Source organism: Erinaceus europaeus, chromosome 6, assembly GCF_950295315.1.
Source record: "Erinaceus europaeus chromosome 6, mEriEur2.1, whole genome shotgun sequence".
NCBI classification, from domain to species: domain Eukaryota; kingdom Metazoa; phylum Chordata; class Mammalia; order Eulipotyphla; family Erinaceidae; genus Erinaceus; species Erinaceus europaeus.
In genome coordinates, this window is record NC_080167.1 from 2546856 (window position 1) to 2573336 (window position 26481).

The 26481-nt window shown below is 48.9% G+C and overlaps 1 protein-coding gene across 3 annotated transcripts; it reads right to left on the bottom strand.

The window, feature by feature from the left end:
- Window positions 1-140: 140 nt before the first annotated feature.
- On the bottom strand, window positions 141-26143 carry EWSR1 (EWS RNA binding protein 1). Of its 3 annotated transcripts, none has more exons than XM_060192903.1 (17): window positions 26000-26143; window positions 22026-22062; window positions 21862-21913; window positions 19384-19507; window positions 15155-15341; window positions 12708-12875; window positions 11117-11328; window positions 9851-10031; window positions 7082-7116; window positions 6530-6562; window positions 5762-5880; window positions 4904-5033; window positions 2170-2292; window positions 1196-1358; window positions 928-1025; window positions 586-838; window positions 141-509 (listed from the first exon to the last, which is right to left on the bottom strand). In XM_060192903.1, exons 1-17 carry the CDS (start codon window positions 26109-26111, stop codon window positions 470-472), a joined length of 2067 nt encoding a protein of 688 aa, XP_060048886.1. In that variant the 5' UTR covers window positions 26112-26143; the 3' UTR covers window positions 141-469. The 3 variants fall into 3 exon arrangements, with proteins under 3 accessions (XP_060048886.1, XP_060048885.1, XP_060048887.1); XM_060192902.1 differs by having other exon boundaries at window positions 7082-7119; XM_060192904.1 differs by lacking the exons at window positions 9851-10031; window positions 11117-11328; window positions 12708-12875 and having other exon boundaries at window positions 26000-26141.
- Window positions 26144-26481: the final 338 nt, after the last annotated feature.

Here is a 26481-nt window from a genome sequence, read left to right on the forward strand (position 1 = left end):
CCCACCCAGCCTGACAGCAAGGAGTGGCTAGACCCTGGCGCAGGAAGGTTCTGGGTGGCAGGGCGTAAGCCGCCCCACCCTTCATGGGCGGCAGGCAGTACACATTCAGACAGCGACTGGGGAACAGAGGCTGAGAAGGATGACTGTTTATAAACATTGGGAATTTTATTTAAAAAAAAAAATCACAGGCATGAACATTGTTACAGATAGAGGCCCTCTTGGTTCTCCACAAGGATACTGAGCATGCTCACATGTAGTCTTAGTTAAACAGCCATCTTTAAAGAAGGAAAAAAAGTCGGCACACTACCATTTAACTTGTTTTAATGTTTCTTCACAAATGGTGAAAAATACTAAAGTACAGACAAGGAATAATCATAATGTTGTGGCCAACATTATAAATATGGAATTATAAATTTAAAACATTTTCTGGTTTAAAAAATAAATCTGGTAGTCAATGCAGCGCTCTGCTCTAGTAGGGCCGGTCTCTGCGCTCCTGGCGGTGCTCCCCCCTGCAGGCAGGGCAGTGGTTAGAGGCAGGCGGAGACAGACGGGAAGCCCCGGCCCCCAGCCCCCAGCAGCACATACTTATCCATTTTCCCAGGTCCTCCACGTCCACCTCTTCGTCCTCCCATCTGCTCCATCAGAGGCCCAGGGGGGCCCCCAGGGCCGCCGCGTCTTCCTCCACCAAAGCCGCCTCGGTCCATGCCACGGCCACCCCGGAAGCCGCCTCTGTCTCCACCGCGGCCGCCTCTGAACATTCCGCCGGGACCGCCGCGGTCCATGAGGCCGCCCCTTCCTCCCCGCATGCCCCCAGGGCCGCCTCTGCCCCGGTCACCACCTACAGTGAGGGACAGGACAGGGACACAGGTCAGACAGAAGGCTCTGAGCGCCCAGGTGAGCTATGGCAACACGGGGTTCAGAACCTACCTGGGGGTGGGAAGGGCGGTGGCAGAAACCCTTCTGGCTTCGGGGCCTTACACTGGTTGCACTCTGTTCTCCAAGCAAAATTCTGGTTTCCACACCCCCTGCATGAAGCGAAAGCACCAGTCAGTCAACCGCAGCTCAACAGGCAGGAATGGCGCCTGAATGTGCGGGCAGGCCTGCACATTCTGCTCCAGGTCCACAGCCACATGCGCGGGATGAGTCCAGTAGCGGGGGGCCTGCAGGGCGTCACTGTGCCAAGACAAATACGTACGGATTGGGGCACTGCCAGTCTCCAGCCCGGTGTTGGACGTTTCCTCCCCCAGAGGGGTTCCCTCGGGAGCCTCGGGGTCCTCTTGGTGGGAAGCCGCCTCTGTCTCCTCCTCGGCCTCCCATGCGACCCATGGGTCCCCCAGGGCCTCCTGGTCCCCCCGGACCTACAACAAGAAACAGATTTACAGGGGCTGGCAGCTGGTGCATCTGGTAGAAAGCATCAGTTACCGTACAGCACAGGGAGGGACCCAGGTTCAAACTCCAGGGCTCCTACCTACAAGAGCAAAGCGTCACAAGCCACGAAATGGCTGTGGGTGTTTTCTCCCTTCTTCCCTTTGTTTCTCTCCCCATCCAAAATACACAGGCCAGACTCCCTCCTAGCAGGTCCTGTCCACACCCACAGCAGGCTGCTTGTGGAGAGTGGAGAGACCACCCAGCAGAACAGATGAAGCTGTGGAATAGCTCAGCCTGTCTTAGTACAGGACCGCAGACCGAGCCCCTGACACAATCTCTGGCGTTTTTCCCTTTAAGGACACTTTTTTATATTCATAGTTGTTGAGATGGGAGAGCAGAGCATCACTCTGGCACAGGAAACGCCACTGAGCCAGCTCTCGATTGAGGACCCGATGCCCTGTGCAACTTTAGGGCTGGGGCCACACTGTGCTAGAGTGGACACTCGGGCAGACCGGGGGCCCCTGCTTCCCTGACCAAGCAACTGTCTGCAGCTCAGAACTGGGCGATGCTTTTCTAGTACTAAGAACAAGCTCAGCACCCATGAGCAACCTCCCTGGGTCAACTGATGTTTTCTCCCCCTTGGAGGATTGGGGGTGGCACTGAACTAGTGGAGAGATCACTGCACAGTCCGTGGTTCTGGGGCACACGCCAACCAGGAGAGGCATCTCCTGATCCTTTTCGTATTTCCTAGGCTTGCCTCACACTAGAACATCAACGCCAACAGATGTACAGCAAACCCACCTCCTCGCAGTGGCGGTGGCATCCCTCTGCCCTCTCGTGGGGGCATGCCGCCCCGCATGCTGTTCATTGGCGGCTTCTTGCGAGCCAGGGAAACCTTCAGCTTGCTTCCTTGGAAGTCTTTTCCTGGAACAAGGTGACAGACGTCACTACTCTTTACCACAACTTTATGCCTCCCTCTCATGTTCTCAAACCAGCTTTTCCCAGCATGTCCAGTGTCGCTACCCACAATTTACTTGATTAGTCCCATGTTTGATCCCCCAGCACTGCATATGCCAGTGTTGCTCTCATTCTCTCAATGAATTTTTTTTTTTTTTTTTTAACCAGAGCACTGTTCAGCTTGCTCTTTGCATGGTGTTCCCACGGGGTGGCAAGGGGCCCCGACTTGGGTCCCCGTGTACAGCAAAATGCTGTTGGGTAACTGTTTCCCACTCCCTCCAGGTTGGCATTTTCAGGCAGACAGCACTGGAATCCCTCCAGTGTGGTGAGGCAGGGCTTGAATTTGAGCCATGCAAATGCCAAGGCAGCACACTACCGAAGACTTATTTTTAAAATATTTATTTATTCCCTTTTGTTGTCCTTGTTTTTTTTTGTTGTTGTTGTTGTAGTTACTATTATTGTTGTCATTGTCGGACAGGACAGAGAAAAAGGAGGGGAAGACAGAGGGGGAGAGAAAGACAGACACCTGCAGACCTGCTTCACCACCTGTGAAGCGACTCCCCTGCAGGTGGGGAGCCCAAGGCTTGATCCGGGATCTTTACGCTGGTCCTTGCGCCACCTGTGCTTAACCCGCTGCACTATAGCTTGACTCCCCGAAGATTTATTTTGTTGGTGTCTTATTCCTTCTGTTTTCCCCAGAATTTATCCCCCACACCCCCACTTCAAATCGCCACCAAGGTTATCACCGGGGCTCCACAAATCTACCAGCCCCTCCAGTGCCGCCATCTCTTTCTACTTTGACAGGACAGAGGGAGAGACATCGACATCTGTAGCACTGTTTTGTTGCTGCGATGTTTCCCTGCTACAAGCGGGCAGGGGGCAGTGGGGCAGGGGCTTGAACGTGTGCACTGGAATTTTCTTTAATGCCACCAGGGTAATTTCTGGGGCTTGGTGCTGGCACTACAAATCCACCACTACTGGAAAGGGGAATAGGGGGGAAAAGAATTGCAGTCCTGCTTTATTTACCACCCGTGAAGCTTGCCCGCTGCAGGTGGGGAGTAGGGGCTTGAGCCTGGGTCCTTGCACATGCTAGGTACCATGTACACATAGTGGGATGGGCCATCACTAGCCCCTCACAGTAAGGTTTGAAAGACATGTCTCTGATATCTGATTACTGTAAAAAATGGCGACTAATCCCTAGCACTGCAAAAACGGTATCATCTGTTTTCCATCTACACCATGCCTCGGCCTCGCGTGAGCTTAATGTGCAGCTTGGCAATACAAGAATCCGGCATGAAGCCCAGCCAGTCTATCTTGGCGTTACTCTCGATCGCACTCTGTCATTTCACAAACATCTCATAAAAACTGCAGCAAAGGTGGGCGCGAGGAATAACATCATTGCAAGACTGGCCAGCTCCTCATGGGGCGTGAGTGCTTCCACACTACGATCATCCTCTCTGGCATTATGCTATTCCACTGCAGAATACTGTGCCCCAGTATGGTTCCGTAGCCCCCGTGTCCACTTGGTCGATTCCAAATTATATTCCTCCATGAGGATCATTTCTGGAACCATCGTTCCACCCCGGTTCCATGGCTGCCAGTTCTTAGCAACATCGCCCCGCCAGATATTCGTCGGGATGCGGCATCATCTAAGTTCATTTCCCACGTCTACGCTCGACCGGACCTGCCAATCTACGCGGATATCTTCGCCCACCCTGTCCAACGCTTGACGTCTCGTCACCCAATCTGGTCCCCTATGCCTACACTGAACTTCTCTGTTCCAGACTCTTGGAAACAGAGTTGGCAGTCAGCTGAGGTCAAGAACAAACACCTCATCACAGACCCCTGCGAGCGTCCACCCGGCTTTGACCTAGCACGTTATGATTGGGCCCTCCTCCATCGCTATCGAACAGGCCATGGCCGGTGCGCCGCTATGTTCCATCGCTGGGGAGCCAGAGACGACCCGAACTGCCCCTGCGGCTCCAGACAGACTATGACCCACATAGTCAAACGACTGCCACCTCTCCAGTTTCAAAGGAGGTCTCGAAACTTTACATCAGGCTCAACCCGACGCTGTTGACTGGCTATGGAAGAAGGGCAAACGCTAGAAGAAGAAAGTAAGGTTTTGTCTGCATTAAATTCTGGGCTACAAGTCAAGGCTGCGTATGTGTATTAAGCTCAGCCTTACACTTAGATGTCTAAGCGGCCGCCTGTGCTCTAGCACAGCTTCTAGCAGAGATCGGTACTGGCGTGAACTAGAACAAGGGCTCTTCTAATCTCGTCTGACTCATGAGTGCTGGGTCCTCGAACAGCTGAAGGGAGACAGGCCCAGCGCTCGCCCAGCAGTAGGTGAGGAACCTCTCACTCCTGCTGACTCAAGTCCTTCCTTCTGCCTCCCCTGATGGCACGTGCAGAGAACAGGTCTGCCCCTAGAACACGCAGTACACACATTCTAACAGTAGGACTTGGTCGTGACTCTCCAACCAGTGATGTCATCACCCTACACCTGCTGTAAGGCCGTGTGTGTGCGCGTGCGCGCGTGTGTGCGGTGATGGTGCTGACGGCAGCATTCTCCTACCGTCAAACCACTCCACAGCAGCCTTGGCGGTCGGCGGGTCTTCATAGGACACTGTGGCGTCGCCTTTGGGCTTTCCTGTTTCCTTGTCCAAGTAAATGTGAATCATGGGCTGTCCAGTTCTCTTGTTCATCTAGATGAAAAACAGCACAGTAAGGCTGACTAGAATATACGGGTATCTGGTGGAGGGGAAGAGCTGTGGAGAAATCACATGTTCCCCAAACTAGCTCTTTTGGCTCCCTGTCTACGATTCTCTGCTTTGGGTCAGGTTCCTTTTCAAAGTCTAGTCAGTAAGATGTCAACTTTTCTGAGTTATTTTCTAAATGGCTGCTATGTACCTAGAGGATCCCCAGATTGTTAACCCCTAAACAGACCCGAATCGAGGAGCATGGGTGTCTTTCCTTTCCAAGTTATCTTTTCTAAGGTCCTTGCTGTTCTCATCATCTTTGGTCACCGGGGTCAATGCTAGGGCACGACTACCTCTGCCTAGCCAACATCGGAGAACAAGATGGGGGCCTGGTTGAAGTGCACCCATGACCACGAGCAAGGACCCAGGTTTGAGCCCCCACCTGTAGAGGGAAAGCTTCGTGAGCAGTGAAGCAGGTCTGTAGGTGTCTTCCCCTTTACCTCCTCTCTACATTTCTAGCTGCCCTATGGGTTAGCAACACTGGCACTGAGCTCACAATTTCACACACAGTATTCTTGCAGTTAACTGATGGGGGAAGGGGCAGGGGCAGATAGCCCAACGGCTATGCTGAAAGACTCTCATGCCTGAGGCTCCAAAGCCCCAGGTTCAACCCCTGCACCACCATAAACCAGAGCTGAGAAGGGCTCTGGGAAACCAAGTCTGTGACTGCGCACCTTGACCACACCACACTGCTTGAAGAAGTCTGCCATGTCATCCAGAGTCACACCGTCATTTAACCCTTGTACATAAATCGCACTGTTGTCAGAGTCTTCATCTGGGTCCATAGGTGGGCCTATCCGAGCAAACAGAACCAGGAGTGACTGTCACATATACAGGGCTTACTAGCCAGTTGGTCACTACTGCCCACTGGTGTACACCATGCACGAGGACTCAGGTTCAATCCACGGATTCCCCACAAGTGGCAAAATGGTGCCAACAGGTGTCTTTCTGCCTCCACTCTCAACTGTTCTGTCTTATCAAAAAGGGAGGGAGGGGGCGGCGCCCACCAGAAGCGGTGCACTTGCTGTACTGGTACTGAGCATCAGTGACAGCCTCTGAGCTGCTCTCAGGGTGGCTGCTGTGGTCTGGGGAGAGGCAGGCACAATGGATAAAGCACTGGTCTCTCAGGAGTGACGTGCCAAATCTGACCCCTGGCCTCTACCACAGCTTGCACCAAGAATGTCACACTCATCTACGCCAGGCTGCGGGGCTCTAGACACGCCACCTTCTATGCCATTTGTTTGTCACCGGACAGAGACAGACACCGGCAGTGCTGCTCCATCACTTGGGGAGCTCCCCCTGCACTCCTGCAGGTGGGGGCCGGGGGGCTTGAACCTGTGTCCCCGTGCCCTGTGCTGTGCGCGCTTAACCCGGCGCGCCACCGCCTGGCCCCAGCGGTTTGCTTATAAATCACACCCATCACTTCAAGAATTCCTAATTACCTAGATCGAGATCTGGTCCTTCATCCATGGGTCCTGCCAATCAGGAAAATGACAGAGAAGGTTATTAGTGCACGTCTTGCAAGCTACAGACCTTACAAACACACATCGCTGTCTACTATACCACCATTTGATGGGGGCTCCATTAACTCCAAATGACCCGCACCGCTAAAATGGAGCAGTGCCCCATAACAGCTGTGAAAGGTTTGCTAGGGTTTTCCTTTGCTTTCAAACCATTAACCAAATACACTCTCAACGCTTAGGTGCCAAATTAAGTGTTAAATTTAAGGGGGGGGAAATTTCCTCTAAACCAACCAAATTTACAAAATGAACTGGTCCCCCACATTACAGAAGCAGGTGCTCAATAAATACTTCACCCTTCGTTTTATAACCATAGGTTAACCTTATACCCCTAAGACAATGCCGGCAGTACACATTAGTCTCTTTGGTATAGATCACTTTAAACCATTTATGAAACTAATAAAAAATCATACTTTTCTAGAAACTGACTGTATTTTGTTTAAACACTATCCATGGTAATACTCAAAAACTTACCACCAGGCTTATTGAAGCCACCTCGCTCTCCAGCGCTGCTGGGGGGATAAACGAAGAAATGAAGGCCTTTCCCTTTAAAAGCCAGTACCGCTCTGAGCCTTGGGGGGCTCGTGGGGAAGGGCACTGGCTAAACACATCTGCAAACAATGCATCTCTCTCAGCTTGTCACTATGCCTTTCTTCGGGGGCGGCTTGCTCAAACTCCTTTACACACAACCTTGCTTGTCTGATTGTACACACCAGTGTGGCGGGTTCCTTTCATTCCCAGGGCTGGTATTAATAGTGCAATACTTGGCAAATCAGAGGGGGAAATACAGCCCAAACGCCCACCCCATCTTTCCAGCAGCTGAAAAACAGGGAGGGCTTGGAGTACAGAGCAGCAGCACGGTGGGGCGACTGCTGGGCTCAACACGGGTGATGTTCATAAAGGTGCACCCTCAACCTCTCCCCGGGGAGGGAGAAGCCGCGAGGCCCTGGCTCCCTGACCAGTCCCAGTGGCGTCAAGCAGGAAACGAGCACATGGAGTGCCTACAGCATACACCAGAAGACGCATCCAGCCAATCTTCAGCTTAGAGCCATACATTTCAGGGCGCTAATGATTTACCCATCGCTGTGAAGAGAGAATTTACAACAGATACCAAGGCTCAAGGACTGGGGGTGCAACTTTATAGACACAGGAATTGTGGGCGACAACGGCAGCGTAATGACCACTCGACACAAGACACTTGAGGTGGGAGGGAATATGAACCTGGTCTTTAAAACCAAGGCCACTCCTCAGCAGAGACCCTGAGCTTTGCTAGCCAGTATTGCACCTTTAATACCAAATACAGTTTCAAGCTGTTACATGCAGCTTTGCTTCCTTTTTCAAAGTACACACCATAAAATGTTCTCTCTCTTTAACACAAACGTTTACACTTAATGTTATACAATTCTAGAGTATTATACCTCCTCTGGTTCATTACCAAACAACAAGTATGCAGTTACCAAAGTTACAGAAGGATTCCATTTATACAATGAATGAATACATTTTGTTAAAAATATTCTATGTATATTTTTCCTCTCCATATGGACACCGTGTCTAGTCCCACTTTTCATTATGCTGCCGGCTGAGTACTGAGTACGGGTACTTTGAGGTACTTTTTAAGTATTGAAGTGTATACAAGGCTCTCACTTTGTAACCTGTAGCATATAAATGCGACAAAGCATGTTAAAAAGTTTCCACGTTTAACAGCCAATGAAAATATCAAAATATTGAGGCAATGAAAAAGGGCATGTTAACAACATTAAGTGCCTTACCTGCAGAAGACACTGAAAACCATCACCACAGCACAATAAAAAAAAAAAGCGGCGGGGGGGGGGGGCGGGAGGAGATACCCTCACCCTGTCCCAAAGGATCCAACAGACTGTTTTAGTCTCTTCAAAAGCCTATGGGAGGGAAGCCACGATCTTTCCTATGGCTTCATCCACAAAGAGGGGACTCCACTACTAGCAAAATTAGGATGACTACTTCTGGCATAGTCACATAAACTTGAAGTTGGTTTGCAGCTGAGAATACTATGGACCCAAGGTGCTGAGATGTGATGATAGTGATTTCAAGTGTCTGTGTCTATTATAAAACATCCAGAAACAAGTGAAACCTTTATAATGGAACATTTTTCTAAATCAGAAGATTGATTTTTAACTTTATGTCAAATTATTCATAAAAATTTTCCTGGTTGTAAAATGACTTTATCCCAATAAAGATTTCACTGCAGATTTTAAGTTATGCAGAATATGCAAGGCAACGTTTTCTAATAGATTAATCTATTTAATAGATTTGCTAATGTAAAAGGTAAAGAATTTTTCGCTTAATTTAAGCGCATTTTTATAAAAAAGAAATCGTGCTACATATTGAACAGAATTGACAAATCCAATCTATAGACTTAAAACATTCTGCATAACTTGTTTACTGGTTTGTTTAGGGACAGAACACACACAGATATAAGCCTTCTGGATTATATTAACCATCAACATTGCATCTCACCTTCATCAAAGTATAGACACCAGAGAGGGGAGAGGGGGCAGGGCAGGGGAGGGGAAGGGGAGGCACAGGTAGCAGGGCCATGTCATGGATTTAAACAAAATGTTCTAAACCAGATCGTGCCATCCATCAGGATGGTCAAACTGATTTAGATTTCTGAATAACTCCAATGGGGAGCGGGCCTATAATCATATACATTACTCTGCAAAAGCTATTTTACTTTTCTGCACACCAGACCAGTTGCACCTTCAGTCATAGTTCAAGGGTAAGGGGACCAAGAACTTCATCATCATGATCAACAGTTCCAAGTACAAGCAGAAGTTGGGGACAAACATATAGAAAACAGCTGCCTTCATTTTCTGCAGTCTATACACCAGGTATTTCAAGACAACCATTCAGAGGCAGTTAGTTCAAACCTAGGGCTGTTAGAAGGGCTGTGTGTGTTCCATCCCAAGTCTATTACCCACAGAGGCCTCTGACCTCAATATACCACGAAGGGAACTGAAAGCTCTGGTTTCAAAACCATTCTCTGTTCTCCCCAACCCAACAAAGTAGACTGGCAGAGCAAAAAGCAAACTGCCACATAATAAAATGCCCAAGATGCCATTTCCATGATTTAAAAGGTGGCTGGGTTCAACATTGTCCATGGAAATGCAGAGATCAATTTCCTATGCCTTTCAGTCCCTTCTTTCCATTGAAAATCCTAAGGATGAAACAAAATTAGGTAAAGGAGAAAAGGTTTGCTCTTACCCCATTCCACCGCGTCCTCCTCCCCGCCCACCTCTGCTCATGCCTCCACGATCAAATCCCCCTCTTCCCCTGCCCCGGTTATCAGGGCCACTCATGCTCCGGTTTTCTCCTGGTCCGGAAAATCCTCCAGACTCCTGCCCATAAACACCCATGCTACTGGGGTGGTCCTGTCGGAATGAACCTGAGGAAAGAGTCACATCTGTAAGCCACAGATCACAATTGACACCTCTGCCAGTCGTACTTTCTCCTGGAATCCCAGCCATTTTCAATGCGAAAGCACTAAATCAAGGTTCTAGCTTCTCTACACCTGACAAACTACCCTACTGAGTAGGCTTCTACTCGAGACTCAACAAAAAACACCATTTTAGCAAGCTCAAGTCACTGTAGAGCAAAGCAAAAAAAAAAAAAAAAAAAAAATCTGGCAATAGCCCACAGGGTTCTGGATCCTAAGAAGTGTCCAAAAGCTGTCTTTAAATTAATTAGAGCAGTAAAAACACAGAATCCTGGGGAAAAAAAAAACACTGGACCTTCAAACATGAGGTCCCAAGTTCAATCCCTGGTATCTCTACACACGCTAGGGCTATCTTCTGGTTCTTTTTCATTAATCAAATCTAAAAAACAAAACAAAAAAAGTTGGGACTCTTAAGCATGTCACTCAGGCTTGAACTCTTTCAGTCAATAAGACTTCTATGCTTGTGGATGAAATCTAATTATAAATGAACAACATAGGTAAAAATCAAATTGAGGTGGTTTTGAGTTTTTGGTTACTTCTCACAGACTTAAGTAGTCTGTAAAACTATTATGGGGGCTGGAGAGATAGCATGTGGTTATGTAAATATTTAAGATATGTTACGGATGTAAATAAAAGACCACAAGCAGCATTTACAAGATCAGCATTTACAGGATCAGCGTCCCAGGAGTTCTTACTAGCTAACTATTTGCTATCAGTGAGCTGGGACTAACTGGCCATTAGGAATGCCAACTTCACTCATTTCCTAAGGCCTCCCCAGAGAGCAAAGTTAGCAGTCACTTTTTCTGGCTATTACAAAATAATAATAAAAATATATATATATATATATATTTTTGCAAGGCTAACAAAAATTTAGGAGAAAAGTTTCTACTTCTACTGAGACAGTCAAGCTGCCACTCAGGATAGTATGTTCTAAAAGTGCATCCTGGAGGCCGAAAGCAAATGACAGTGTTTCCCCATGTTCTGAAACTCCAAACATAACCGTTCTCATTTGGTTTTCTCTCTTAGCAACTCACTCTGCTGCCCGTAGCTGCTGCTCTGCTGGCTATATTGACTTGGAGCCTGGCTGTAGGATCCAGTCTGGGGGGGGTAACTAGTGGGCGGCTGCTGCCCATAGCTGCTTTGTTGGCCATAGCTACTCTGCTGTCCATAGCCGCTCGGCTGCCCATAGGTGTTCTGCTGAGAGTAACTGCTCTGATCATAACTAGTCGGTTGTGAAGAAGAATAGCTGAAAGAAAAAAGAAAAAGAAGACTTTTAGGAAAGAGGCTTATTTCAAGACTATAAACACGACACAATCACAGCACCCGACAAAGAAATCCTTAAAATGTTGGGGGGGGGGATAGCATAATGGTTATGCAAAGAGACTCTCATGCCTGACCCACCAAAGTCCCAGGTTCAAACACCCCCCTCCCAAGCCAGAGCTGAGCAGTGCTCTGGTAAAATAAAAAGAAAGAAAACAAAGTAAAAAAGTAACCCTTAAAATATTGATCAACAGTTGGATTTTAAATTTGTTTTAAATTTAAAATTTGTTTTAAATTTAAAATTTGGTATTCAGAATAAACCATGTGTGGGGGTATACATTTTACCAGAGCACTGCTTAGCTCTGGCTTGTGGTGGTGGGGTTGAACCTGAGACCTTTGCTGCCTCAGGCATGAAAGTCTTTTTGTCTAACCATTACACTTACCCCCCCTCCACCGGCCCAGAAGAAAACCACCTTATACCCACCCCTCTTCCCACTTTAGATAATTACTTTCAACTCGGTTCCAGTAGAGATAGACAGCATAATGATTATGCAAGACACTTCCTTGCCTGAGGTTACAAGGCTCTAGGTTCAACCCCTGGCACCACCTTAAACCACAGTAGAGCAATGTTCTGGTAGAAAACCCAAACAAGTGGTCTGGGAGGTCACGCAGCGGATAAAGCACCGGACTCTCAAGCATGAGGATCTAAATTCAATCCCCAGCAGCACATGTACCAGAGTGATGTCTGGTTCTTTCTCCCCTCCTATCTTTCTCATTAATAAATAAAATCTTTAAAAGAAAAAAAAAAGAAAACCCAACCAACCAACCCCCAACACACACACACACCCCCCCGCAACTTGAAGGACTCTATTCAACTGAGGGGAAACTATGCACAGGAGCCAGGCACTGAGAAACGACGATTCTTCTGAAGCTACTTGGTGCAGTTACATTTTTCCCCCTAAAGATCTAAGGATTCAAATTTCTTTGTTATACACACGTTTACAATTTCTAGATCCATCATGTAAAGAATCCAGCAGGCAGGGGAGACAGCATAATGGTTATGCAAAGAGACTCTCATTCATGCCTGAGGCTACAAGGTCCCGCACCACCTTAAGGCAGAGCCGAATAGTGCTCTGATATTTCTCTTCTGTTATCTCTCATTTAAAGAAGGCAAACGTAAAAAAGGTCTTAGCTGCCAGGTATTGCTATGGGAAGCTAGAATCAAAGAGATGTTAACATGACATGTTGATTGATAAGAAGCTGGGCTCACCAGGAAGTCAGGTAACTATCTCAGCTGAGGGAATCTAAGTGAAGACGGCGGAGAGCTGTAAATCTGCCAGCGCACTGGCGGCGACAAAGACTGACCTGGTAGGAGGATAGGATGGTGGTGCCGTGACTGGCTGCATGGGGTAGCTCCCAGGGACCTGGGGATAACTGTAGTTACTCTGTCCATAGCCTAGGCCAGGCTGGTTGTACCCCCCTGTGCTAGATTGAGCTTGACTAGTCTCAGCGGGCTTGTTACCATCCTGCGGTCTAAAAGGAGAAATAAAAAAGTGAGTTTTGTTCCTTAGCTACAAAATGGTGGAGTAACAATCCCATAATATACTGGCAACGGGCAGTATAAGAACTGAGCTTGGCGATACACAGAAGTAAACAATATCAAAGCCAGTGTCGGCCCCGCTGGATTTGCTAGATGAGAAAAGGGAAACAGCAATTACATCCATGGAAATAACAGGAAACACCAGCATTCGTTTCTATGTATTTATAAAAGGGTGAGGGCAGAGGGAAATAGCATAGAGGTTCTGCAAACAGACACATCCCGAGGCTCCAAGGTCCCAGGTTTAATCACCTGCACCACCATAAACCAGAGCTGAGTAGGGCTCAGGGAATGAGACGGATAAATAAAAAAAGAAAAAGCTGTTATGTTTTGCGTTGTCAGTTTAAGTGATCTGGGAGGGGGAGTGGATGTACTAGACAATCTTTAATAATGCAAGGTTTAGGTTCTCACGTATCACCCTCGGCATTTGTAAGTTTGGACAAAGCATAGGTTTCTCTCGGATTTTCACTGAACACTGCCTAGGTGGGACTGCCATTAAGGAAATAGCATGGGGGCACACATACGCAGATGAACTGGGAACTAGTCTCAATCAACGAACCCAACCCCTATCTCGCCGAATTAAATACTGTCATTTCTACTCTATCATGGCTCCTGCAGTTTGCACCAGAGACTGAGCTATTTTAAGCAAAGGAGACAGTTTAGTATAAAAACCAGTAGAGTACAGAGGATGGGGAAGCACTTAATTCTTTCAAGAACTCAAATGGGTCACAGGCCCTTTCTTTCCAGAGGAAAAGGTAGCAGCTGTCACTGATCACAGGAGTCAGAGAGCTGTTTTAAAGCGGTATGGGGAAAAAAAACAATAAAGTGGTACAGGTTGAATAAAACAAAACAAAAAAACCCAGAAAAGATGACCATAACTTGATAGACCCTTGCAATGGAGTAGACAGTAGGGCTTTGAATGTCTGATAATAACTAGGTCAAATGAAATGGGGTCCTGGCAGTTCAGCCTAACTACAACACAGGCTGTCTAGCATATATAAACTACCACGCAGCTCTGATTACTCACTGTGCATTTTAGAAGTAATTTCACGAAAGAAATTAGCCAGAGCTAATCTCTTTCTTTTTTGTTCCCCCCTCCAGGGTTATTGCTGGGGCTCGGTGCACCACGAATCCACTGCTCCTGGAGGCTACTTTCCCCCTTTTATCACTGTTGTGGTTATTATTGTTGTTACTGATGTCATTGTTGTTGGATAGGACAGAGAGAAATGAAGAGAGGAGGGGAAGACAGAGAGGGGGAGAGAAAGACACCTGCAGATCTGCTTCACCGCCTGTGAGGCAACTCCCCTGCAGGTGGGGAGCCGGGGGCTCGAACCGGGATCCTTACGCCGGTCCTTGCGCTTCGCGCCATGAGCGCTTAACCCGCTGCGCTACCGCCCGACCCCCTGCCAGAGCTGATTTCTTACCTCTACAGCAGACAAAAAGTCTAGGTTACAAGTTGATCTTGTTTATTCCCTAAAAAGTCTTCTTTCAAATCAGAATTCAATGTTCCTTCAAGACTGTATGCAGAAGCCACCTAAGTGCATTTGCCTAAAGCAAAGACCTGAAATCTTCTGTTAAGTAATAATTAACACTGTTGACCTGCTGATCAGCCGTGGAATATGAACTTTATTTGTCCCCAGTCTTCACCCCAGAGCAGGGTTCCCAGTTAAGAATTAATATTTGCCTGTGGTACCAGGTCACCATGATACCCAGTACATAGAAAATCTGTCAACTCCTTAAAGGCTGAGACACTAATGACTAACTTACATGTTCTTGCTGACAAGTGGATCGACTACCTTTTATATCATAGAACACTCCCACCCACTACTGGCTGTCATGCTCTTCTCAAAAAAGGCATTATCCAGTTACAACAGGCTTTTAAAAAAAGCAAAGGTGAAAACATTAAAAATAAAATTATATCTACTGTTCCAGGGAAATTACACTCATGTTTCTTTGGTTCTAGGAGACTGAGCACAGAGCCTACTGTTATGAAACCCACATTAAGTCATACTCAACTTTGGCCTGTGGACAGTAATTCTCAACTGAATGGAGAACACCTTTCTGGTGTGTCCTAGTGCAGTACTATGCCAGTCCATGCCAAAGGTCAAAGTATGTGAGCGTAATCACCCTGAAGGACTCAGGTCAAGTCTCTCTCTTCCTACAAACACGAGGCCTGGTTCACTGTGGAGCCAGGAGTAGGTGACTAGAACCTTACCTTGTAGGTGCAGTGGCTGCTGGCTGCTGCCCATAGGCTGGGTAAGCAGGCTGAGTGCCATATGCAGACTGCGCTGCATAGGAGGCCTGGGTGGTGGTGACAGTAGCAGTGGTGGTATCATAAGCACCAGTGCCATAGCCCTGGACAGGCTGGCTATATGCCTGGGGGGCAGTCGGAGTAGTATAACCTAGAAGCAAGGAGAGCAAGGTCAGATTTTTAGCTTTTCAGAGACCTGCCAAGACACATACTCAGAAACCACCTAGTTCCAACCATCATATTTCACTTTTTAAGTATTTCCCCCTTTAGAATATGAGTTTCAACAAATCACTGTTTATAAAACCCAAGTTCTCTGAAAAGCACCTTCTCTTGTGCTTAACGTAACAGGAAGAAAGGGACAGTATGCAGTAGAAAACAACTCCTTCGGGAAGGGCACTCCCCCATCCAACAGGAATGTCTACTTCTATCCACCAATTCTATACTGGTTTTGCTAGAAAGTCTAGTAAGCAATTTTCTTTTTTTAATTGAATTTTTTATTTATTCATTTTATTTAGATGCAGACAGAGACAGACACAGAGAGAAAGAAACACCAGAGCACCGCTCAGCTCTGGCTTATGGTGGTGTGGGGGATTGAACCTGGGAACTTTGGAGCCTCAGGCATGAGAGTCTGTTTGCATAACCATTATGCTATCTCCCCCACCTTAATTGAATTTTTTTAATTTTTATATTACAGAATTACATGTCGACGGGTTTGAATCCACACCATTCCCACCACCAGAGTTCTGAATCTTCACTCTCCCCACTGTAATCCACCACAGTTCCCCTAAAGTTGCAGACACGGGCCAGCCATCTTCTCCACAACTGTCTGTCCACACTTACACAGTTGTCTCTTCTTTTTCTGATTCAATCCTCTTTCCCTCTAAGCCACTCATGACATCATAACTACCTCCATATGTCCCTCTCCTTTTCCTTCTCTCTCTGGGTGCTGATGGAGCTGGAGCGCAGAGTCCTCTTATCTTCATCCTATCACTTCTCCCCCACTGGGAGTCTGGATCTCCCAACACACCCGTTTATTTAAATGGAATCTAATCCCATCTACCTTATTACTTCTACAGACACTCTATACACAACGACAGGCCATCTTTCGATGGGTCACAAGGACCGCCATAAAGGACCCCAGTTCGAGTCCCTGGCTCCTCACCTGCAGGGGAGTCACTTCACAAGAGGTGAAGCAGATCTGCAGGTGTCTGTCTTCCCCTCCCCTCTCCATTTCTCTCTGTCCTATCCAACAACAATGACATCAATAACAATAACTATAACAATAAAACAAGGCAACAAAAAGGAATAAGTAAGCATAAAGAGAGCAAAAGGATTTAGTAACAATAAGAACAACAACAGTGACTCAGCGAAAGACTAACTTTAAACTTTATACAAACTAAGCAAAAGTACTTTCCAACTCAAATAGCAAAAACTAAAGTTCAAGATTCCTATTCCAAATTAGGTATATAACTCCCTTTCTCAATAAGTTTAAATTAAAATAATTTTTTCCCCTGTTGCTACCAGAGTTATTGCTGGTGCTTGGTGCCTGGGCAAATCCACCACTACCAGTGGCTGTCTTTTTCTTTTTAATGAAGACAGAACTTGAAAGGGAAAGATAGAGGGATAAAGTGCCACCTGCAGCTTGAATCTGAGTTCTTGCGCACTGTGATTGATGCATGCACTGTACTGGGTGCACCGCTGCCCCCCCCCCCCCGACAAAAATCCTCCAGAAGATGTTAACACCTTCCTTACGATAAATTACTCAGTGACTTTTGCATATGAGGGCAGTATGAAAAGTAATGAGGGTGCTTACTACCTGGGGTCCCAATTAGCCTGTTCCAATCCCACAAATTGTTTCCTATACTCCAAAGGCTGATGGCAGTGCTGTGGTCTTATGAAGGTCACCCATAAACTGTAAAGTCCACATAAACATCCCGTTACTAGGTATAATCTTGTACCTGCTAGTTACTAGCTTCTGTACTAGAACATACTGCACTTCTCATGCCATATGAATGACTGTGCATACACAGAGCCAGGTAGCTGCTTTTCCTAGAGTGGACTAGTAAAATGATTCCAGGTTAGACAGAAACCATATTGCCTACTTTCAAATGGTACGTTGTGGGACAGCATGGCAACTACAGTACTGTATGCTTTACTGAGAATTACTGAGAGCAGATACAACAATATTCATCAGAACAAAGAATTTTAACTACAGGGCTCATGTATTTGCAAAATAATCATATATTAACCCACAACAGAAACTAAAAAAGAATAACCTGAATGCGAAATTCATCCCACAATTTCAACAATCTGCTAAAATCCATGAATGACAGGTTCAAAAGTTCTAGTTTTCCCTATAGTTTTATGTGTCACATCAACAGAAAGTTTCAAGACATGTCAGGGGCCAGTTGGTGGTGCACTTGGTTAAGTTACCATACTCGAGAAACAGGGTTCAAGCCCTGGGCCCCCACCTATGGAGGGGAAGCTTTGTAAGTAGTGACACAGTGCTGCAGGCATCTCTCTCCCTATCACCTTTCCATCGAAGTTTCTATCTCTATCCACTAAATTAAAGTTGCAATACAGTGTACTTTAAGTAAACAAGCATCCCTTATATTAATCAAAATCTGCGGCAGTTAAGACTAACTGGAAATACGTCCCACCGAATCTAGACTGTTGTCACCCAGTGAGATGAACATAGGCTTTCTCTTACTGAAAACTAACAAGCTATGTACAATTTGGAGAACTGAAGAGTTTTATTATTTTGCTGCCAGAGCTCTGCAAGTGCATGGCTCTACCTTTTCCAACAGACTGCTTTCCTTTTTTCCAGATACAGGGGAGGAGACAGAGAAAAGGAATGATACTACAGCACTGTCCATTGTTTGTGAAGCTACTCCCATGTGGTGGCCTTGGGCTTGAACCTAGGTCCTCACACACAGGAAAAGTGTGTTCTCTACCAGGTGTACTAGCTCCTGGCTCCTATTATTTTAAATATTTAAAACTTTTGTATTAAGTATTGTTCTATTACTTTTAAAAAATATTTTATTTATCAATGGGAAAGACAGGAGTAGAGAGAGAAAAGCCAGTTATCATTCTGGTACACGTACTGCCAGGAATGGAACTCAGGACCTCAGGCTTGAGAGTACAATGCTTTATCCACTGTGCCACCACCTGGATCACATAAGTATTGCTTTATAACACTAATATAGTAAAGACAGGTGTGAATGGGTGGGGAGAAAATTAAGGACTCTGAAATGCTACACAGCACTAACCTAAAGTTATGGCAAAATGTTCACACTCCACTCAACCCCAAGCATCAGGATACAATTTATTCTAATGCTTAGATTAATTTATTTCCCTAGCTCCCTGGAACACTGTTTTATAGAAACATATTCAAGACGTACTATAGATTAAAATAAAGTCATCAACACTTAAAAGACAGAAAAGAAAAGGTGTCCAGACTGGAAACCAGCAAACAAACATCATACATGCAGGTGGCAGTCTGCTCCTCCAAATTAATCTAATCATGCAATCTGTCCTCCAGGGAATGGGAAATCAGCTAGGGAGTAGCCGCATCTGAAATACCTTTGAGGAGATGATCAACTATATTAAGGTTTAACACAAAACAACAAAAAGCAAAGCCTCCCCCCCAAAAAAAAAAAAAAATCACATAAAGAAAAAGACATGATTCTGCAAATGACACCGGAAGCAGTTATCCATTAGCACCTTTCGTGTGGTTAGAAAAAGTTTAAGGGTTAAGCAAATGAAAATAGGGGCTTTCTAGAGGGGTCAACATCACAAGGTTAGACAAGATGGAAAGCATTTCCCATGCAAGAATGAGCAGGATAGTCAAACCTGTACTGGTCCCTTCTACTGTGGAAAGCACAAACAAAAAGTAGACGGTACACTATCAGATGAAGCAGACACGTGAAAGTCAGTTTGATTTCTAAGTAGCTCAGTTTAAAAAGCTCATTTTACCCAGAATTAGAATCAGCCACCTTTTAGATACATACTCCACTTTGGGGTGAGATTATTCAACATGCTCTATAAAACAGCCCAAAGGAAAAGCCCTTTTCCCCCCTCCCTTGAAATGTATCCCACCCATCACCTATTAGAGATCCAAGGAAATATAAGGGAAATGAGGGGGGAAAAAGAAAAAGCTGCTGTGGCTCAAGTGTCTCCAGAGCAGGCCTTACCAGTGGGAGGCTGTCCGTAAGATGTCGCATAGGCGGTCTGCCCGTAGGTCGCAGTGCTCTGAGCCTGGGAATAACTGACATCTGTAGGCTGTCCATAGGTTCCATAACTTTGTTGCCCGTATGCCTGCTCCAAAGAAGATGGATGCAAGAACTTGAACTATGAAATAGACACCCACCCGCAGACCTGCTTCACCGCCTGTGAAGTGATTTCCCTGCAGGTGGGGGCTCAAACCGGGATCCTTACGAGGGTCCTTGCACTTTGCGCCACGTGCACTCAACTCGCTGCGCTACTGCCCGACTTCCATTTTTTAAAAAAGATTATTTATTAGAAAGGTAGGAGGAAATAAAGAACTAGACATCACTGATACATGTGCTGCCAGGGATCAAACTCAGGACCTCATGCTTGAGTCACTACATTAGTCACCTCTCAGACCACCAATTATGAACTTTCTATGTTAGCAGTAAAGTGTCCAAGCAGAGAACCAAAGTTAAATTCTCTCTCCTTCCTTCTCCCTGGGATATGGGCCAGGGGGGTAGCACCACTGACAGCAAAGTAGATTTTCATGGTTAAGATTTAACCCTGGGACCAGTATAAATGAGAGGGGGGCACTGCTATGATCAGGGGGAGGGGATCCTGAAAGTCAAATTCCAGTTTACTATATAGATTAACAAAACACTCTCATGGGAGCAGGTATATAATTGCCAGTACTTGTTACCTTAGTATAGCAGTTTTGGTAACTGGTAATAAATATCAGAACAAAATGAACTAAGAGAAAGAAAATAAAAACCAGTCTAAAAACTAGACTTTCAGTGCAACACAAAGATTTAACCACTGCAGGGAAAATAAGCTGGAGTTTGTGTCTCCACAGAATGAGTACAGGAGCACTGATTTTTCCAACGTGGGTATCACAAACACTTGACTTTTGCAGGAACAAGGTGTTCTGAAGTGTCGGTAGGCAGCTATGTAGGATCTGCCAGAGAGCATCACATTCTACCTGTCCCTGCATATTTTCACAGCAGTTACTCATTACTTTATAGAGATCATTTCAGAATTTGAAGTAATCCTATGAACACAAATCAGCTAACTATTAGAACTCATTAGTCTAGGCCTTTTTTTTTAATTAAAAAAAAATTTTTATATTTATTTTATTTATTTATTCCCTTTTGTTGCCCTTGTTGTTTTATTGTTGTAGTTATTATTGTTATTGTTGTTGTTGTTGTTGGATAGGACAGAGAGAAATGGAGAGAGGAGGGGAAGACAGATAGGAGGAGAGAAAGATAGACACCTGCAGACCTGCTTCACCGCCTGTGAAGCAACTCCCCTGCAGGTGGGGAGCCGGGGTTCGAACCGCGATCCTTATGCCAGTCCTTGTGCTTTGCGCCACCTGCGCTTAACCCGCTGTGCTACAGCCCGACTCCCTAGTCTAGGCCTTTTAAACAAACTCATGTACAGGAAAGAGCTAGCCTCACAGCTAGGTAGCCAAAAGCTGATCTGGTGTTTACTGTACAGCCACTTGTAAATCACCTAACATCCACATCCTATAATTCTCATTTGCAAACTTGTTATTCCTTCCTCTGTACAACTGCTGCACAGGGGGCCAGGCAGTGGCACACCTGGTTAAATGCACACATTACAGAGCACAAGGACCTGGGTTCAAGACCCCGATCCCCATCGGCAGGAGGAAAGCTTCACAAGTGGTGAAGCAGGGCTGCAGGTGTGTGTTTCTCCCTATCTCCCACTTCCTGCTCAATTTCTCTATTCAATAGATTTTTTTTTTTTTTAAAAAAAAGAGAACTGTATGATTGTTTTCAATACTTATAGACACCTGCAGACCTGCTTCACCGCTTGTGAAGTGAATCCCCTACAGGTGGGGAGCCGGGGGCCCGGACCGGGATCCTTATGGTCCTTGCGCTTTGCACCACGTGCACTTACCCCACTGCGCTACCTACCACCCGACTCCTTTATTTTATTTTGTTACTCAGCTAGCAATTTCCAATTTGAGGATGGTTCCATTTCTCTCTCCCTAGTGTCTTGTAATTTTATTTGACCAAAGAGAAACTGAGAGGTGGAGGGGAAACGGAGAAAAAGACACCTGCAGCACTTGCTTCACTGTTTGTGAAGCCACCCCACAGGTGGAGACTGGGAGCTTGAACCTGGGTCCTTGAGCTTGGTAAAATGTGTTCAACCAGGTGTGCCATACCCAGCCCCCCATTAATTTTTACCACAGCACTCAGCTCTGGCTTGTGGTGGTGCTGGGAATTGAATCTGGTCCTTTTTTCATAACCATAATGCTGTCTTCCTGGTCCAGGTGGGTTTAATTAATCACAACACTGTGAAAGTTCAACCAGATATTTAACGCTTATAAGCAAATCACACTTTTCCAACACTTAATTTTTGAAAATGATCCGTGGTAGTTACTGTTTTAGCGGTCAAGAAAACACCTTATGGCTATATATCATCACTATCTTTAGGATTACCTGGGACGTCTGTGCATATCCTTGAGTGGGCTGGGCGGTGTAAGCACTGTAGCTGTAAGGAAACCAAATGCAACAACTCAATAGGGAACATTCAAGCTCCATTTTAGACACTCTAGAAGGTTTTATACTCCAATCACAAATACTTTTGTGAAAGACTGACTTACCCCTGCTGGGCTGCAGCTTGGCTGTAGGTACTGTAATCTAGAGGAGAAAAAGAAAAGAACATTGTCAGGTCAGCAGAGACAAAGAAGGGGGGAGGGAAGGGATTCACGAGGCAGGAATATGAAGGGGACAATACAGGTCTGAGCTGCCTGAGGCTCCCAGCTTGGTCCCCAGCACCACACACATAACAGTGGTGATATTCACTCACATCAAACTTGCTCTTTTCTTTTGGGTAGGAAATAAATCTTAAAAGAATACATGAAGTCTGAACAGACCAGCAGCTAGTGAGGCCAGGGTCAGCTCTTTCGGCACAGATACTTTGCCTTTTTTTTTTTTTTTTTTTGCCTCCAGGGTTATTGCTGGGGCTTAGTGCCTGCCTGCACTACAAATCCATTGCTCCTGGAGGCTATTTTTCCACTTTTGTTGCCCTAGTCATTCTTGTCGTAGTTGTTGGGTAGGACAGAGAGAAATGGAGAGAGGAAGAAAAGACAGAGAGGAGGAGAGAAAGACACCTGCAGACCTGCTTCACTGCTTGTGAAGCGACTCCCCTGCAGGTGGGGAGTCAGGGACTCAACTGGGATCCGTATGCAGGTCCTTGTGCTTCGCGCCACACGTGCTTAACGCCACACGTGCTTAACTCACTTAAACCACTGCGCTATCACCCAGCCCCCTTAGCACAGATACTTTGCATGTTTCCATGATCACAACCTCAGATTTAAACCAACTTTAATTCCACTGCAGGACTATGGAAGGGCAGAAAACAAGAGGGTCCTTGAAAACAACTCGGGATTTTACAGGGTTTGTGGAAGGCACTGAGGCTACTGTTGGCAACCGTCTCAAAAGCTAGACGTTATCAATTCCAGTGAAAGCAGAGCCTGACAGCTGGCAGGAGGAAGAATAATCGTGTGGCACAGGAGCTGGCTGCAGCAGCTAAGGTACTGAGCTGTACGTGATCCACAGTGATGCTTCGCCCCCCTTCACTAATAGATACATAAATAATAAAAAGAGAAATCTATGTTATACTAGGCAAGCTGAGAAACCGCAGCACTACGCTGGTACACAGTGATGCCATGTCTCCTACAGGGCGATCACACGCTCTAGTAGTGATCTCTGCTGGTGACAGAGATTCACTGCCATGTCACCTTAACTTTACTGGGAGTAATTTGGTTGTAGGTAAAACAATCTCTTTTTTAAACAATCAAATAAGTAAAATAAAAAGAATTTCAACTTAAAAGGGGTAGACAGCATAATGGTTATGCAAAGAAAGACTCGGGCCTGAAACTCCAAAATCCCAGGTTCAATCGCCTGAACCACTAGAAGCCAGAGCTGAGCAATATATATATATATATATATATATTTAAAGCCAGCAGATAAAGAATGGAACCTCCAGGCATTAAGTCCTGGGTTTCATCAGATACCACATGTGCCAGAGTGGTGGTGCTCTGATCCTCTCTCCTCTTCCAATATATCTGAGAAAGCTAAATACACACACACACAAACACACTTTAAAAATCTGAGGCTGAGGGGTTGGGCAGTAGTACAGCGGGTTAAATGCAAAGGGTGCAAAGCACAAGGACGGGCATAAGGATCCCAGTTTGATCCCCTGGCTCCCCACCTGCAGGGGGGTCGCCTCACAAGTGGTGAGCAAGTCTGCAGGTGTCTATCCTCCCCCCATTTCTCTCTGTCTTATCCAGCAAGGACATCTAACAAAAGCCACAACGATTAAAAAAAAAAAAAAACAGCAAAAAAGGGCAAGAAAGAAGGAAAAAAATGGCCCCCAGGAGCAGTGGATTCCTATCGAACCCCAGCAAAAACCCTGGTGGCAAAACAAACAAAAAACAGGCTGGAGAAAGCATCATGGTTATACAAGACTTTCACGTTAGAGACTACTTTTCAAGCTCCAAGCAGTGCTGGGGGGTCGGGGAACCACTCTGCACAGTTCCTCTTTTCCAAGATAAATACATTATCTCTGTAGAACACAGTACTGCTGTCAGGGTCAGAGGGTCTTCAAGAATAACATTTAGGGAGTTAGAATGAGAGAGCTTATTGGTCTCGTCTCAAGCTCCAAAGCCCCAGGTTCAATGCCCAGTGCTGCTACATGCTGGAGCTTAATAGTGCTCTGGGAAAAGATTTATTTAGTAACAGGAGAACCAGGGCACTGCCATCCTACATGCAGAGTCGGGAATCTAACTCCGTCCAAGCTCCAGCGGCTGCACCACTTGCTAGGTGGCAAGGAGCCTTTCGTTCTTTTTAGATCCGAGGAGGAAGATGAGCCCTGCTCAGCTCTCACTCGCGTCTCACTCGTGGTTGGGGATTGACCCCGGGCCTCAGAGCCTCAGGCTCCAAAGCTTTTCTTTCGCAGGACCATGAGGCTGCCTCCCCAGCCAGCTCTTTTCTTTCACCAAAGAGCAACAGCTGACTAGCTCCACTCCTCAGGAAGGGCCCTCCTGCTCTCCGAGCCCTCAGGACAGACCACCTGGCTAGGCCTCCGCGGGCCCACTTTAGCCAGAGACGCGGAGAAGCCCCAGGCCTGCTCAGCTCTGCGGCCGGCGGCGCTGGGGGCTGAGCCCGCGGCCCGGGAGCCTCAGGCGGGAGAGCTCCGTGCGGAACCATTCCTGTCCCCCGGCCCTCAGCCGCTCACTCGGGAACTGCAAGCACCGACGCTGCGGACTCAGTACCACGTCGGGCGCGCTTTCAGGCCCCACCTCAGGAAGTCACCGCGCGCGCCCTCTGGGGGGTCCGGAGGCGGCACAGCCAGGGAGCCGCCGCGCCCTCAGCGCCCCCCGCCCGACCGCGGCCGCGACCGCCAGGGAGGAGGGGGGGGGGCGCGCCGGGCTGCGCGCACGCGTCACGCCGCGCGAGGACCCGGGTTCAAGCCCCCGGCCCCCACATGCGCGAGTGGGGCGGCGGGGCTGCAGGTGTCTCTCTGTCTCCCTCCGATAAGTAAGGAGTCAAAGGTGAGAGGGAATCCGCGCGCGAGCGAAGCTCCCTCCCCGTGGCGGTCACAATCGGCACCCGGGGGCGGCGCCTCCGCCCTGTCCCCCAGCCGGGCGCGACTTCCGCGCGGCTGCCTCTCCGCTCCGTGTGGGGGGCCGGAGGCCGCCGCCCTTCACTCCCCGCCCGGGTCGCTCCCCGCCGCGCTTTGTCTCTCCGCAGCCCCGGGGCGGGCGGCCGAGGCCTCCACAGAAAACACCGCCCGGGGGCCGCGCGCGGCGTCGACTGAGGGGGGGGGGGGGGGCTGCGCCTCGGCGGCGACCTGCCCCGCTCGGGCTTCCGCGCCTCAGCCGCCGTCCAGTCCGTCCGTCCGTCCGGCGGGCGTCTTGCTGCACGTGACCCCGGGCGACGTCACCCCGGGCGCTGACTTTCAGGGCCGCCGAGGCCGTCAGGGCGCGAGGACCCCGGGGCGCCCCTTTTTCCCTCAGGCGGACGGGGAGGCCCGAGCCCGGGGCGACGCCGAGGAGATTCCCTCGGGGACCGAACCCGCGGCCCGGCCGCCTCGCCTTCCCGCCCGCGCCGGGCCTTTGTCTCCGCCGTCCGGCCGCGGCGCGCGCTGCGCGGCCCGCTCTGCCCTCGGGGCGCCGGGAAGCGGGGCGGCGGCGGGATGGCGGCGGCGGGGCCCCTCAGCCGCCGGGAGGCCGGGCCGGGCGCCGAGAGTCGGGCCGCCGCGCCGCGGGCCCGAGAAGCCGCCGCCCGCGAGGCCGCAGCCCCGCCCACGCGGCGACCGGCCCGGAGCGCGGCCCCCGCGCCCCAGGCGCCCCCGCCGCCGCCGCCCCCCGCGCGCCCGAAGGTTCCAGAACCGGCCGGCCCGGTGGGGGAGGGGAGGCCCGCGCGGCCGCCTCAGCCCCCCGAGCGGCGCCGGGCCCTTCACGGCCTCCTCGGCGCCGCCCTCGACCGCCCCGCCGGCCCCCCGCCGCCGGAGGGTCCCCGCGGGGCCGCCGTGGAGGCCGCCGCCCGGCCGCGCCGCCGCCATGCTCACCCGTGGACGCCATTTTCTCCCCGCGCTCGTTCTCCCAACGTCCGTCTCCCTCGCCGGCCTTGTAGGCGCCGCAGTGCGCAGGCGCAGAGCCCGCCGCCGCGGGCGCGACCATCCGGCGGGGCCGGGGGGGGGGGAGGCCGCCGCCCCGCGTCTCCCGGGCCCGCGCCCTGCGGCGGGGTGGGTCTCGGGCCGGGCCACGCCGGCCTCCCGGGAGCCGCTGGGGGCGGGGGGGCGGCGAGGAGGGCGGGGGGTCCCGCCGCGGCCGCCTCCGCGCCGCCCCGGGTGAGATGGTCGCGCCCGCGGGCCCCAGGGAGCGTCTGCAAAGAGCGCGCCGCGCGGGGCGGCGGAGTCGGGGGAGGGGCCGGGGCCGGGGCCGGGGCCGCGCCGAGCAACTGCTGAGTAATCGGCGGGGGGCGCGGGGGTCACGCGCCGGGGTCACGCGCCCGCCGTGCGGTTCCCGCTGGGCCCCGGCCTTGGGGGGC

Excerpts from the sequence above, each read along its gene's own strand:
- EWSR1 (XM_060192902.1), bottom strand. The coding sequence starts at position 26,111 with ATGGTCGCGCCCGCGGCGGCGGGCTCTGCGCCTGCGCACTGCGGCGCC. Across the intron at positions 6,563-7,081 it reads TGGCTTCAATAAGCCTGGTG|GACCCATGGATGAAGGACCA; the intron begins GTAAGTTTTTGA and ends CCTGATTGGCAG. Across the intron at positions 1,359-2,169 it reads GCCACCGCCACTGCGAGGAG|GTCCGGGGGGACCAGGAGGC; the intron begins GTGGGTTTGCTG and ends TTCTTGTTGTAG.